The sequence below is a fragment of the Pinus tabuliformis genome, chromosome Q (assembly GCF_031772625.1).
Source record: "Pinus tabuliformis cultivar Carrire ecotype Pingquan chromosome Q, CPIR1, whole genome shotgun sequence".
NCBI lineage: Eukaryota > Viridiplantae > Streptophyta > Pinopsida > Pinales > Pinaceae > Pinus > Pinus tabuliformis.
The window spans coordinates 163,183,341-163,196,546 of NC_142296.1; the positions used below are offsets into that span (position 1 = coordinate 163,183,341).

Genomic DNA, 13,206 nt, shown 5'->3' on the forward strand with positions numbered 1-13,206 from the left:
TCTGCCTCTGACTGTGGAGCTACCATTCTGCAAATTTTGCAAAAATTCCAATGTCAGCCCCTCATGAAAATCCTACAACCTATTTAGATATTGCAGCCATCCTGCGCACTCGATAATTGCATGAGATTGATCCGATACCATAAGTACTGGAGGTTCATTCCTCATAGCTCTTCCTCCCAAGGTTGTTGTACCTGTAACTAGTTCTCTTGTATGCAATTGTTTTACACTTCCACAATTGAGAACAACAACAAGAAAATGTTACAAAAATTAACAGAGAAATGACGATATTTTGGGATTTAATATCATATTTAGTTAAGGCATTGGTCCCATCAACCATACTTAACGCAAGATCATGAGTCTACATGCCAGCCATAATGGTTTCCATCCTTACCCCAATCAGAAATACTTGCTAATTATTACTCATTCATAATCATCATTCAGTCCTTCCCCGGAAGTTAATTCAAATTATTATCACACAATTGTTCTTAACTGTCACACATGTCGTGCGTACACAGGCCATCCTCCTTCTGACTAGAAAAGGGTGTCCACATCCTTTCAACATGTGAAAAGCAAGTGAAAGCATTAATAAGACATAAATGTCAGCAACCAATTCTAAAACCAACGTGTTAATCAATAAAGCAATTAAAGCAATACATGTCATTGGATGTGAAATGGCCGAAAAGAAATTAAAACAGAGATTTTAATACATTATGTCAAAAAATTTCGCTGGAAAATGTATTAATGACAAAGGCATAATCGACGGTATATCTTAATGACAAACGTAAAATGATTGGACAATTTGGAATATAATGAATATATGATATAAGTTTACCATGCAGATCAACTTGTAAGAGTGTTGCTCAAATGGAAAATTCCCTTTAGAAACAAATCCATAGGTGAAAAGAGCTTAGAGAACATTTAACAGTGTAAGATGATACCTCAATACCATAAGCAGAGCCGCTTCTGCCAGCAGGCATTCATAGCCTCGACAGGGGTGCTTTTTAACCCCACAAATGAGCTATAGTCCTCCTTTTAGAATGTAGATGGTTCTTCTTTTCTTGTCATGAAGAGGAAACTATGCTGGCATGGTGACCAAATGACCATAGTGCCATTCACCAAGATATAACAAAGTGATCAGGCTAGCTCGTGATGAGACCCCTGCCCTTCTGACAATTTTAAGCATCAAGAAGGTCATTACCTTGATTTGGTAGTCAAATTGGAATGTCACTTGTTAGATCCTGATGGTCATGGTAGGTTGGCTCATGATGAGACCCCCTATCCTTTTTAAGACAATGTTTGATTCTTTTTCACATCTCATTATGTCCATTTTTCTAGTGGAATTATTATTTATTAAAGAGAGGGAGGCCCATTTGCTCCTTAAGAGTTAGGGATGCCCTTCTGACAAATTTTAAGCATCAAGAAGCTCATTACCTTCATTTGGTAGTCAAATTGGAATGTCATTTGTCAGATCCTGATGGTCATGGTAGGTTGGCTCATGATGAGACCCCCTATCCTTTTTAAGACAATGTTTAATTCTTTTTCACATCTCATTATGTCCATTTATCTAGTGGAATTATTATTTATTAAAGAGAGGGAGGCCCATTTGCTCCTTAAGAGTTAGGGATGGTGTAAGAAGTAAGAAGATGCCAATGAAAGTTTATACTCTTACCCCCATATCATCATGTTAATGAGATTTATCCAATTGACAGTGTAAAAATAGAAGCCAACATGGTTTGAAAATAATGAATCATTTTATGATGTGTCCAAAGAAGAGAAGTTTAGTCAGTCATTATAAAGATACACCATATCAGCTTTGGAACGAAAATACCCATCAAATGGTTGCATGAGTCATAATGATATTGTTATTACTATTTTTTTTCTTACATCAAGCACAAATCCATTCAAATGGTGTTTATTCACAATACAAAGGAGAAAAAAAGAAAAGATGGCATCATGATCGTTAAGAAAAATTCACAATTTATTCTATAAAAAATACAAAAAGGGTTGCTCAATTGATTAAACAACAAAAATCACAAACAAAAGTGTTGTTCAATCGATTGAACAACAAAAAAATCGCAAACAAAACTGTTGTTCATTCAATTGAATGGCATTCGTTCAATCATTTGAACGACAAAATCAAAAACAAAAATGTGTTGTTCAAATGTTTGAACGGGGATCGTTCAATTGTTTGAACGGGGATCGTTCAATCATTTGAACGGAAAAATCAAAAACAAAAATGTGTTGTTCAATCGATTGAATGGAAATCGTTCAATCATTTGAATGGAAAAATCAAAGAAACAAAAATGTGTTGTTCAATCGATTTAATGACAATCGTTCAATCATTTGAACAGAAAAGAAAAGAAAAGAAAAGTGTTGTTCAATCGATTGAAAGACAATCATTCAATCGTTTGAACGGAAAAATCAAAGAAACAAAAAATGTGTTGTTCAATCAATTGAATGGAAATCGTTCAATCATTTGAACAACACTTATCAAGCAATAAAAATTCTCATATTTACATGGTAATGTCTACTCATAATTGCAACCAATCAAAAAGAGTATATACATTATTTACAATTTCTAATGAGATCTCAATATTTTGAAGGAAAAGCTGCAGGGTCATCACTTCCCGTAGCTAAAATTTTCATGGAGGGGTCCTCGCGTACCTGCTCGCAGAAAGACTCCTTGGTGAGCTGTTTGTGATAGAGGCGTACTTGGTGTCTGTTTACCTTAAAAGAATGGCTAGATCCGTCAATGGTAACCAAGGTAAGAGTACCATTGTTATGCACTTCTTGAATCTCATAAGGGTCGAGTCATCTTGTTTGCAACTTGCCCAGGAAAACTTGGAATCTAGAATCGTAAAGTAGTGCCCAATCCCCTTTTTGAAATGTTTTCTTCTTGATAAGGCTGTCATGCCATTTTTCCCTTTGTTGTTGAATAATTGCAATATGTTACAAAGAAAGCAGTTGAGCCTCATCTAGTTCGTTAATCTGCTGGAGTCGCTTGGTCTAGGCTTCTGTTAGATCCAGCCCTACTTCGTGAGTCGTCCTTAAAGTCTTTATTTCAAATTCAATCAGAAAAATAGGTTCTTTGTCGAACACGAGCTAGTATGGAGAGTATCTAGTAGTATTCCTCCAAGTCGTGTGATAGGCCCATAAGGCCTCTAGCAGTCTAGATGCCCAGTCTCATCGGTGTGTTGAGACTATCTTGGTCAGAATTGCTTCAATGACCTTATTGGTGCTTTCGACCTACCTGTTTGCCTGCGGGTGATATGGGGAAGTGATCATGTGCATAATATGATGATTCCTGAGAGTGGCAGTAATTTTATCTCCTGTGAATTGCCCTCCCCCGTCTGTGATCACTTTGTGCGGTAACCCATATCGCACAAACAATCCAAAAAGGAAGTTAATCACAGCTTCCTCTGTGGCTCTTCGTAAATCTATTGTTTCCACCCATTTTGTCACATAATCCATGGCAACCAGTATGTAGGCCTTCTGATTGGATGGTGGATGGAATGGACCAACGAAGTCTAAAGCCCACCTTTTGAAGGGTTCTATGACTAACTGAGGTTGTAGAGGCATTTGATCAAATTGGCTAGACCTGCCCATCCTTTGACAGCTATCGCAATCCTAGGCATATTTCTTAGAATCCTTAAAAATAGTGGGCCAATAATAGCCCAAATGTAATACCTTATGCCATGTCCTTCAATCTGCAAAATGTCCCCTGCAAGGCTCGTCATGGAAAGCTTTCAGTATGTCATGAATCTCATCCTTACGAATGCATCTGCGTATACACATGTCAGACCCTATATGATAAAGATATCTGCCTATCCAAGAGAATCGAGCAGTGTGCTGAATGATCAACTTCCTTTCTCTTGTTGTCAAATGCCTGGGTAGCTTCCCAACTACCAGATAATTTTCCACATCTGTGTACCATGGCGTCTTGACTACCATGGAAAATAGATGTTCATCCATAAATTGGTCATCTACCACCAGTGGATCATTCACCTTCGGAATTCATGATAGAAAGTCAGCAACTGGGTTTTCCTTCCCCAGACAATCCTTAATAGTAATATCAAACTTTGGCAAAAGCAATAGCCATCATGTTACTCGACCATTTGTGATAGGTTTATTAGCTAGATACCGAATGGAAGAGTGATTAGTGTACAGAAAGACTGGGTAGCCAGTTATATAGTGTCTAAATTTGTTTATTGCATAGATAACAGCTAAAAATTATTTTTCTGTCACTATATAATTAAGTTTTGCAGAAGTGAGATTTTTGCTAATATAATATATAGCATAAGGTTTCTTGTCCTCCTCCTGGCCAAGGACAACGCCTATAGCTACATCTGATGCATCCATGGATATGTGAAAAGGAAACTCCCAGTTTGGTCCATGCAATACTGGTGTTGTTGAGACTAGTTTCTTTAAACATGTAAAAGTTGTGTCACATTTGTCAGAACAACTAAAATCAACATTTCCAGTCAAAGCATATAGTGGTGCAACAATTTGTGATTTTTTTTTAATAAACCTACAATAATAGCCTGCATATCCTAGGAAGCTACATACTTCTGTCTGAGTGCAGGGGGTAGGCAGTAAAATAATTACCTGAATTTTTGTTGGGTCTACCTGTATTCTTGCTGTAGAGATGTAGTGTCCCAAGATTATGCCCTCAGTCATCATCATGTGGCACTTGACATTGCTTAAACATAACTTGGTAGCAATGCATCATTCCAAGACTTTTTCTAATGTTTGCAATGCTTGGTCGAAGTCATCCCCATATGGAGTAAAATCATCCATATACACCTCAAGTCCTTCATTTATTAAATCAGCAAAGATGTTGAGTATAGCTCTCTGGAATGTAGCTGGGGAATTACACAAGCCAAATGGTAATACTCTATACGTGAATGTACCCCATGGACAGGTGAAGGATGTTTTATCTGGGTCTTCAGGGGCGATCTGAATCTGATTGTAGCCACTGAAACCATCTAAAAATGAAAAGAACTACTTCCATGCCAAAGTATCGAGGACCTGATCGATGAATGCTACGGGGAAATGATCTTTCTGTGTCGCCTTGCTCAAATCCATATAGTCTACACAGTTACGCCACTTCCCATTTTTCTTAGGGACGACCACCAATGGAGAGACCCATTTACTGTCTGAGATAGGATAAATAAAGTTTACATCCAACATCTTCTGTAACTCTTCTTTCACAACGTCCTTGAGATGCAGATTCAATCTCCGTTAGGGCTACCAGATGGGTTGAGTATCCTTCTCAGTATAGATGTGGTGTGTACATAGTTGTGGGTTTATTCCTTTCATATCAAGATAATCCCATGTAAAATCCCCTTTATATTTTTGTAGGACATGTATGAGCTTTTGTTGCTGATCACTATCCAGACCGTCATTAATATTTAGAATTTTTCTAGGTTTTATCTCTATCGGTTTGTTGTTATGAACAATGATCATCTGAATATGTTGATCATCGGTATCCTTCAGACGATCCTCCATGGCTTCATTATCCAAGATTACTTTCAGAATTTGACACTTTACATTGGTCACATTACCAGGCTAATTCATAAAGTTATTAATAATGTTGTCTTCAGTCTGATCTTTAAATTCTAGTGCCTCTGCTACTGTGAGTGGTGAACGGATGCTTTCCTCCAGGTACACTGGTGGTTGTTTACATATATTTACAATGGGCAGACTTGGCTTGGTAGGAGGATATAACACAAGATTTTATACAACATCCCCCTTTGCAATAGTCATGTTGCCTTCTCGACAACCAATATAAGCATCAATTGTCGCAAGCCAAGGTCAGCCTAGAATCAGAGGGTGCCTGTCTAATCTACTCTTTGGGTTTATGATAAGAAAATATATTGGATATTCCCACGAATCAACAGAAACTATGAAATCCTATAAGGTTCCTTCTGGCCTTACCACCAAACGATTAGCAAGTTCTAATAGAGTGGTGGTTGGTTCCAGGGCTATAATACCAAGTGCTTGACAGGTTTCTGTTGTTAAAATATTAATGGCTACACCCAGATCAACTAAAGTATTGGGAAAAGAGAGACCATATATCTGAATTGTCACTATGGGGTTTCCAGGATCTTCATATTTGTGAGTTTCCCCTCCCAAGAGTAAATCAAATAAGGTCCCTACAACGTGAATGGTGGGTGAGGTTTTTTCTTTCCTCGTAGGCTTCTTTACACATAGCTCTTTAATTGTTTTAGCATAGATGGGCATGCCTTGAATGGACTAGAGGAGAGAGATTTTAATACAAAGATTTTTCAGTTCCCCTACAAGATCGAAATCTGGATAAACAATAGATTTGGGTATCGTTAACCTTTCGGGGAACGAGGGAGAAGTGATTGTAAGTCTTTCAGGATCTTCATGCTGATATGTCTCTTCTCCTTGTTTTAGTTTGGTATTAATTACAGGTGGTGGTATATGTACAGGTGGGGTTTCAATTTCAATTGAGGGTTGATCCCTATTTTCCTGAGGGGTGATGATATGGCCTGACCTCAATATGAGTTCATTACATTCTTTCTGCTCAACCTCATAATCTAAGCTTTCAATAATCTGCACCAACTGGACCGGTCTGTTATTAGGATTTGGATTCGGTTGAGCTGGAAATTGAGGCCGCAAAAGAGGTTGGGGATTTTTTTGTAATGTATAAGGTGTTGATATTGTAGGTTGAGGCTGAGGACCTACCTGCATAGGTGTGTTAGATATCCCTAGAGATCGCTACCAATTTGTAGACCAATTCGGATTTTGAGAGGTAGAGGCATGCCACTGGGATTGATAGGGATTCTCCTGCTAAACATGAGTAAAAGGAGAATTTGGCCAGCCATTACCTGGAAAAAGATTGTGTTGGCCAGGATGTCATAGGGAATGGCTGGGTTTGCCAACTTGGGTAGGGTGATTGGCCCTTCCATGCTATCCCAAGGTTCTGTTGCTAATTAAACTACGAAGAAGGAAAGAACTAGGATGTGTCTTGTGTCATACCTGTAGGTTTAGCCTGCCACTGTCGACACTGGTTCATCTGATATACTAGCTCTGTTTCATCTTCTGCTTCCTCAAATACTGCTTTCAATCCGACAATGATTGACATTGTTCAGTGGCATGCTCTTTAGTACAGATAGCGCATGTCTACACCATGTCTAATGGGAATTCCCATTGGTTGTGCTTCTTTTGACAACGTGGACAGAATATGGCCAAGTTTTGTTCTGCTAAGGCTTGTTTTTGTTTAGCCTGTAAGACATCCAACTGCATTGTGAGAGTGCCCAAGATGTCCGTCTTAAAACATTCCAGAAGGTTACTGATTTCCATCCATGTTATGCCTCCACTGTGTGGTTTGCTTCCCCTGCTCATGGGATCTTGGCTTCCTGCTCCTGTACGTGTGCTTCCTCATGAACACCTGATACAAAAGCGAATGATTTCATCATAATATTCCTGAGAAATATCTCCTTTTCCCATTAAGTTTAGAGTTTCTACCCATTCCTCTTTCATTCCTTTAATTAAGATAGCTCTTAGGACTTCTTTTGGTAAGGCAGTGTGTGGAGACCTCTGCAAATTATGATTAAATCATTCTACATATTCTTCTAGTGTTTCTTTATCTTTTGCAGTCATCTTAAAAATTTCATCTTTCAATTCCCTAATCTTACAAATGTCCTAGTATCTTTTGACGAAGGAGGTTTTCATCTCATCCCAAGAATTAATAGTTCACCCACCTAGACCCATAAACCATCTTAAGGTTGCTCTTTTTGAAGTGGAATGGAACAGTTTTAGCTTTTGGGGGTCAGTGGTGTAGTCATACCCTCTACATAGGACATCAAACTCAAACAGGAAAGCATCAGGATCCTCTGTGATCATCCCATGGAAAGTTGGGATGCTCTGCAGAGGAATAGCCTTCATGGGGGCATTGGCCACTTGGTCGACTATGGGGTACTTTAATGTCAAGGTTTGACCTTGAGGTGGTTGATCTGCCATTTGGTCAAAGATGTGCCAATAGCCTATGGGGATTTCAAGGGGTGCTTTTTGAGTAAGCGGAGGATTAGCAACTTGAGCTGGCTTTGCAGTACTACCTAGATCTAGGATCACAGGAGATCCTTGTTCAGACAACTGTGATTCTGCCTTAGCAGTCCCTCTGGTTTCTCCTTCTCCTTCTCTTAAGTTACAAGATTTTCCCTCTTGTAGAGGATCAAAATGTAAACTTATTGTAGCTTGAAGACTGTTGTGATCCTCCAACTTGGCTTTGAGTCCCAGCGTAAGTTGTAGATGCTGAGCCTATTGCTTGAGGGATAACAGTAGAACTTTTTCTAGGTATTGCCTGGAATCCTACGAATGCTTGAGACTCCGCTTTTCTTACGATTTCATCTATAAAGGTTGTTCTCCCAAGGTTCACCGATCCTTTGGGTTTCGCGGATTTAGGTGGGGGTTTCTGCTCTTTTTCTATCTTTCTATTCCTAGTCATTCATAAAAACCAATTCCTATTTAACCTCTAAGACTTTGCTGAAAGCGGGCTGGTAAGCAAGCACTTTACTTGCTAGGTACGTAGGTTCTTACCTTCCATTTTTAAAACCCAATTCTTTCACAACAAGATAAAAGGAAATCACTTGAAACACTCTCCCCAGAAACGACGCCAAAATGTTGGTGCACTAAGATGTCTTTTTTACAGGCAATCTTAATTCCTACATTAATTGTCAACCCAAGTTAAGTCTTTTTATTTCAAGAGTGTCAATACAATCTATGCAATGAATTCAGAGGTTAGTTAAAGGTAAATCGTTACAATCACTAATAATTATATTTTCAACTTAAAACAAAACTCTTAATCAAATAAATAAGGGAAAAATAACTCTGAAAGAACTCTTAACACACTCTGTAATTTCGTCTACTTATTCCAAAATTAAATGAATCAGAATCCAAATGCAAAGAACCATGCTTGGCAATATTCAAATAGAATTAAAGCTAACTCACTCGATCAAGAAAGAGAACTATAGCAACTGAACAACAATATTAATCTATCGCAAATCATAATTGAACGGAAAATCCTAATTGAATGACAATCTTGATTGAATGGCAGTTTTCAATTGAACGACAATCTCAATTGAACGACAATTCTTAATTGAACGACAATCAAGAAAACACGATAAATGAATTCTAAACAACAATTGTTTTCTGTCAGTAGACTATGGAAATTAATTAACACTATCTCTAAGATCTATGGTATCATAACTTAGAAGGAACAACAATCTACTCTGAAACTAATATAACCAATCAAATAAAAGCATTATTCAGATACATCACATGACTAAGTATGAATCGAAATGAACAACAATATGAATTGAAATCGTCAATCCTCACGATAAGCGAAATAATATTAACTGAATACTAACAATCAATAAATATTCAAATGGAAATATTATAACACAAGAAAGCAGTAGAACTTCTCTTAACTAGGCCCAGAGTCGCTAGAAGTCTCCGCTAAGGAATACTCAGAATATAAGTGAAGGTCAAATGTGGTCTTTCATTAATATGAGTAACCAGATTACAACATCACTGAGATAACAGTAGGATATGTCTCAAAAATAATGATTATACATTACATAAGTCTGAACTGAACTTCGTTTTCCTTTCGGCCTTATATATAATAGTAAGAGAGAAAACTAGATAAAAGAGAATCCTTAGGATCAGGGGATCCTGAGGATTTCGAAATACATAATCTGATTTTGTCATGAAATAGTATTGGTCTGCCTGGTCTCTCACTTCCTTGCCTGCATCGGATGTTGTCTTTCCCTTTTACAGTCTGGTTCTTCTCTGTCAAATGAACAGAAATTGACCAATCCGCATATTCTGCACACAAGGATAGTAAAAAGTCAGTTTCCAGTGCAAGATTTATCTAAATTGTTACCAAGTGCTTTCATCCAACTTTAGCTGTAATTTCCTTTATTTCAATTCATAAACAGAGATAATCGTGTAAGGATAAATACGAAATAAAGCAATTACTGAGGAGAAAATATACATTTCTTTGACCCAACAACAGCCTCATCGGTAACTCCTTGATCCAGACATCCTAAATACCGAGGGTTAACCCCTCTATATGATCATGTAACTCTGCTAGTGTCTCGGTCAAATCCAAATCCTGGAGAACTGCTCTTCCAACATTTCTCTGTATTGGTTCATCCACCTCCTGTTGATGACCCATTAGTCGAACAGTACCAACATATGTATGCATGAGAACATTTTTAGTTTAGTCTTGGAAACATCAAAAACACAAAAACATGTAAAAACTTAAAAAATTAAAATACACTTGGTCAAAACAATTTACCTATAGCACCCCATTGAGAACCCACTCGTAACCTCAAATATGGATCTCCATGAAAGTCCATCCCCGCATATGGATGCTCCTTGATGACAATGTGTTGTCGACTAATCCAACTGAAGAATGCAAGAGGAAATGAGATTGATGATTGACCATCATGTCCAGCCATCAACTCAACCCATCTCTGCATCCATGGATCTCTAGGACCAGTCAAACTTAGTGACACATGTTGAGGTTGTATCAATGGAATTCTCTCTAAGGTAAAGGCGATCAAGATTGAACCATACCTAAAATTCTTCATCTTACCTCTCTTTACTTTGGTTAGTTTCTCTTTCATCGAAGAGAGAATTGCCTCACACTAGTTTAATGTAGTTGGCTCAAGGCACTCAAGCGCAAACTGCATGTATGATATGTTCACTGGATGAAGTGTCGCACTACCCGCCTACTTTGTGATAGTGAAAGGGATTGATCACAAGGGAAAATCACAAACTTCCCTAATGTTGATCTTCCCATCCTTGCTAGGTTGTGTACCTGGCTGACAGAATTGTTGAATGTAGTCCCTCACTGATTCACCCCCACGGGAAGATCCTGAAAGAGATATGGGGGCACCACGTCTCAACAATCCTGTAAGGAAGTAAACATCATCGATCAATATAGGGAGCACTTTTCCCCCTATGTGAAAATCCTCATCTGGTGGATCCCATGAATGAACTAGGAACTGCAATAGTTCTAATTGTTGCCTCATCCCGGACAACCTGAAGTATTTGAGTAACCCACAGTCTTTGAGAGCCTCAATAGTACCCGGATCATTTAGGGCAACCATATCCTATTCTTCATGCTCTATTTCACGCTAAGTTATAGTCATTCTGATCCGATCAAAGCCTGAAATCAAAACATAAGCTTAGTTAGGATCCATTTCATGCAAAAAATTGAAGAGTTTTTGGGCAAAACAGGAGAAACAAATTTCTCAACTGCACCCAGTGTAGCCCAGGCCTTGAGACAGTGCACTGCAGAGCAGATACCTGATGAGCCTCATCATTGGGTAATTATATGGGCCTTAATTCACCTCCTATCTTAGTCAAACCAACTTTTCTCACAACTTATTACATGTTTTTGATTATATTTTGTTTATGAGATGAGTTAGAGTTGGATATGATGCCTAGTGGACTAATATGCATTGAATGCAAGATTGAAGGAGAAAATCAACGAATTTTGGAAAATACTAAGGTTAAAACTTGAATGGGACAGTTATTACAGTATTGGAGAATGGCTTTGCGCTCTGCGTTCTAGGGTTTGAACATTTGCAGCGATGGCAGGCCTTGCAAAACTGCAGAATACCTGCAACTTCTGACGGATTCAGGCTCCTTCATTCATAGTACAGAGGGTACATGACCTCATGGAGCCCCCGCGGGGGGAGGGCGATGAACCTCCCCCACAAAACGACAATGAGAAATTTCTAAATAAGGAAGAAGATGAAACAGTAAACCAGAACGAGAATAATGAAGATCTGAAATGTCAATAGACAAAACAAGACGAAAAGCCACCAGAGGTATGCTCTGCTACATGCAAACCAGTTGCCTCCGTGCGCCCAAGGGTAGAACTACCAGGCCATCGAATCAATGCGAAGATACAGTACATGAAAGATCATGCTTTAATAGGGAAATTCATCGGTCTGTGGCCAACTGAAAAAGCATTAAGGAGCTGGATAAATGCGAAATGGCACCCAAAGGGACATATAACCCTGCAGTTAGGACCGAAAGGGTTCTTCACTGCTATCTTCAACTGCTTGGAGGACAGAAACAGGGTCCTGGATGGTGGGCCTTACTTCTTCAATGCAGCTGGTCTGTTTCTCAGAGGATGGGTGGAACGCTTCAACCCGGACAAGGAGGACCTCAGCTGGGCTCCGGTGTGGATCCGCTTATACTCGCTGTCGGTGGAATATTGGGAGGAAGACTCCCTACAGTCAATTGGAAACACTCTAGGTGAGTTTTTCAAGGTTGCATAGGAAACAAAAACATGCAGATACACTTCTCTTGCCCGTATTTGTGTCTATATGAATCTCAATCAGGCTCTCCCAGATGCGGTAAGCATATCTCACTATGACATTGAATGGGTTCAGACGATTGACTATGAACATGTGCCTTTTCGATGTCGAAGATGTCATGCCCTGGGGCATTTATTCAGAGACTGCCCATTAACGCAAAAACCCTCTCCTGCCTCTGATCCGGGAGCTTCTGAAGCAGGTGGCTTCATCAAAGTCACAAATCGCCAGAAATCCCACAAGAAACAAGCTTCAAAGCCCAAAGTAGCGCAAACCAGCCCTCCTGGGCCCTCAACAAGCAACAGTTTTGGTGTTTTAGCTAACCAGCTGGATCTGCAAATGAATCCTCCCACTCCACCAGAGCCAGAGTCAATGAACGACGACCACTCAAAGATGGGAAATCCCACAATGCCACATGCAGATACTCAAGGTAAGGAAGCTTCTACCTCAGACAAGCAAAAAGAAATATTATGGAACACTCAAGTCATGCAGCTGGAGATACCACATTCAAATGTCAGTCTAGAAGAGGAACCAATGGAAGAATCAAATGACCCTCAGTTCATGGAGGAAGAAACAGAGGCAATAGACATTGGGGATCTGGACCTTCCAGGTCTAGAAAAAGCCTGCACAACAAACAACTTTGACAACATTCCAGCGGGACAACTTAAGAACCTGGAAGAAGTGTTATCTCAGGCGCAGAGGCAAAAATCTCTAGGTATACAGACTGGAGGCCCATGGGATGGTAGATTCATAGCCAAAGATATCAAAAAGTGGGGAAGGAAAACTGTTCTACAGAGAACAATCAGAGTAGGACAAATTCTAGTGGATTCCGGCAGGTATGCCA

At 39.2% G+C, this 13,206-nt stretch overlaps 1 protein-coding gene across 1 annotated transcript; it reads left to right on the plus strand.

Moving 5' to 3' along the window:
- The first annotated feature begins 11,957 nt into the window (after positions 1-11,957).
- Positions 11,958-12,326, plus strand: LOC149218761 (uncharacterized). Its single transcript, XM_089386630.1, has one exon. It carries the CDS (start codon positions 11,958-11,960, stop codon positions 12,324-12,326), a length of 369 nt encoding a protein of 122 aa, XP_089242756.1.
- Positions 12,327-13,206: the final 880 nt, after the last annotated feature.

Excerpts from the sequence above, each read along its gene's own strand:
- LOC149218761 (XM_089386630.1), top strand. The coding sequence starts at position 11,958 with ATGAAAGATCATGCTTTAATAGGGAAATTCATCGGTCTGTGGCCAACT.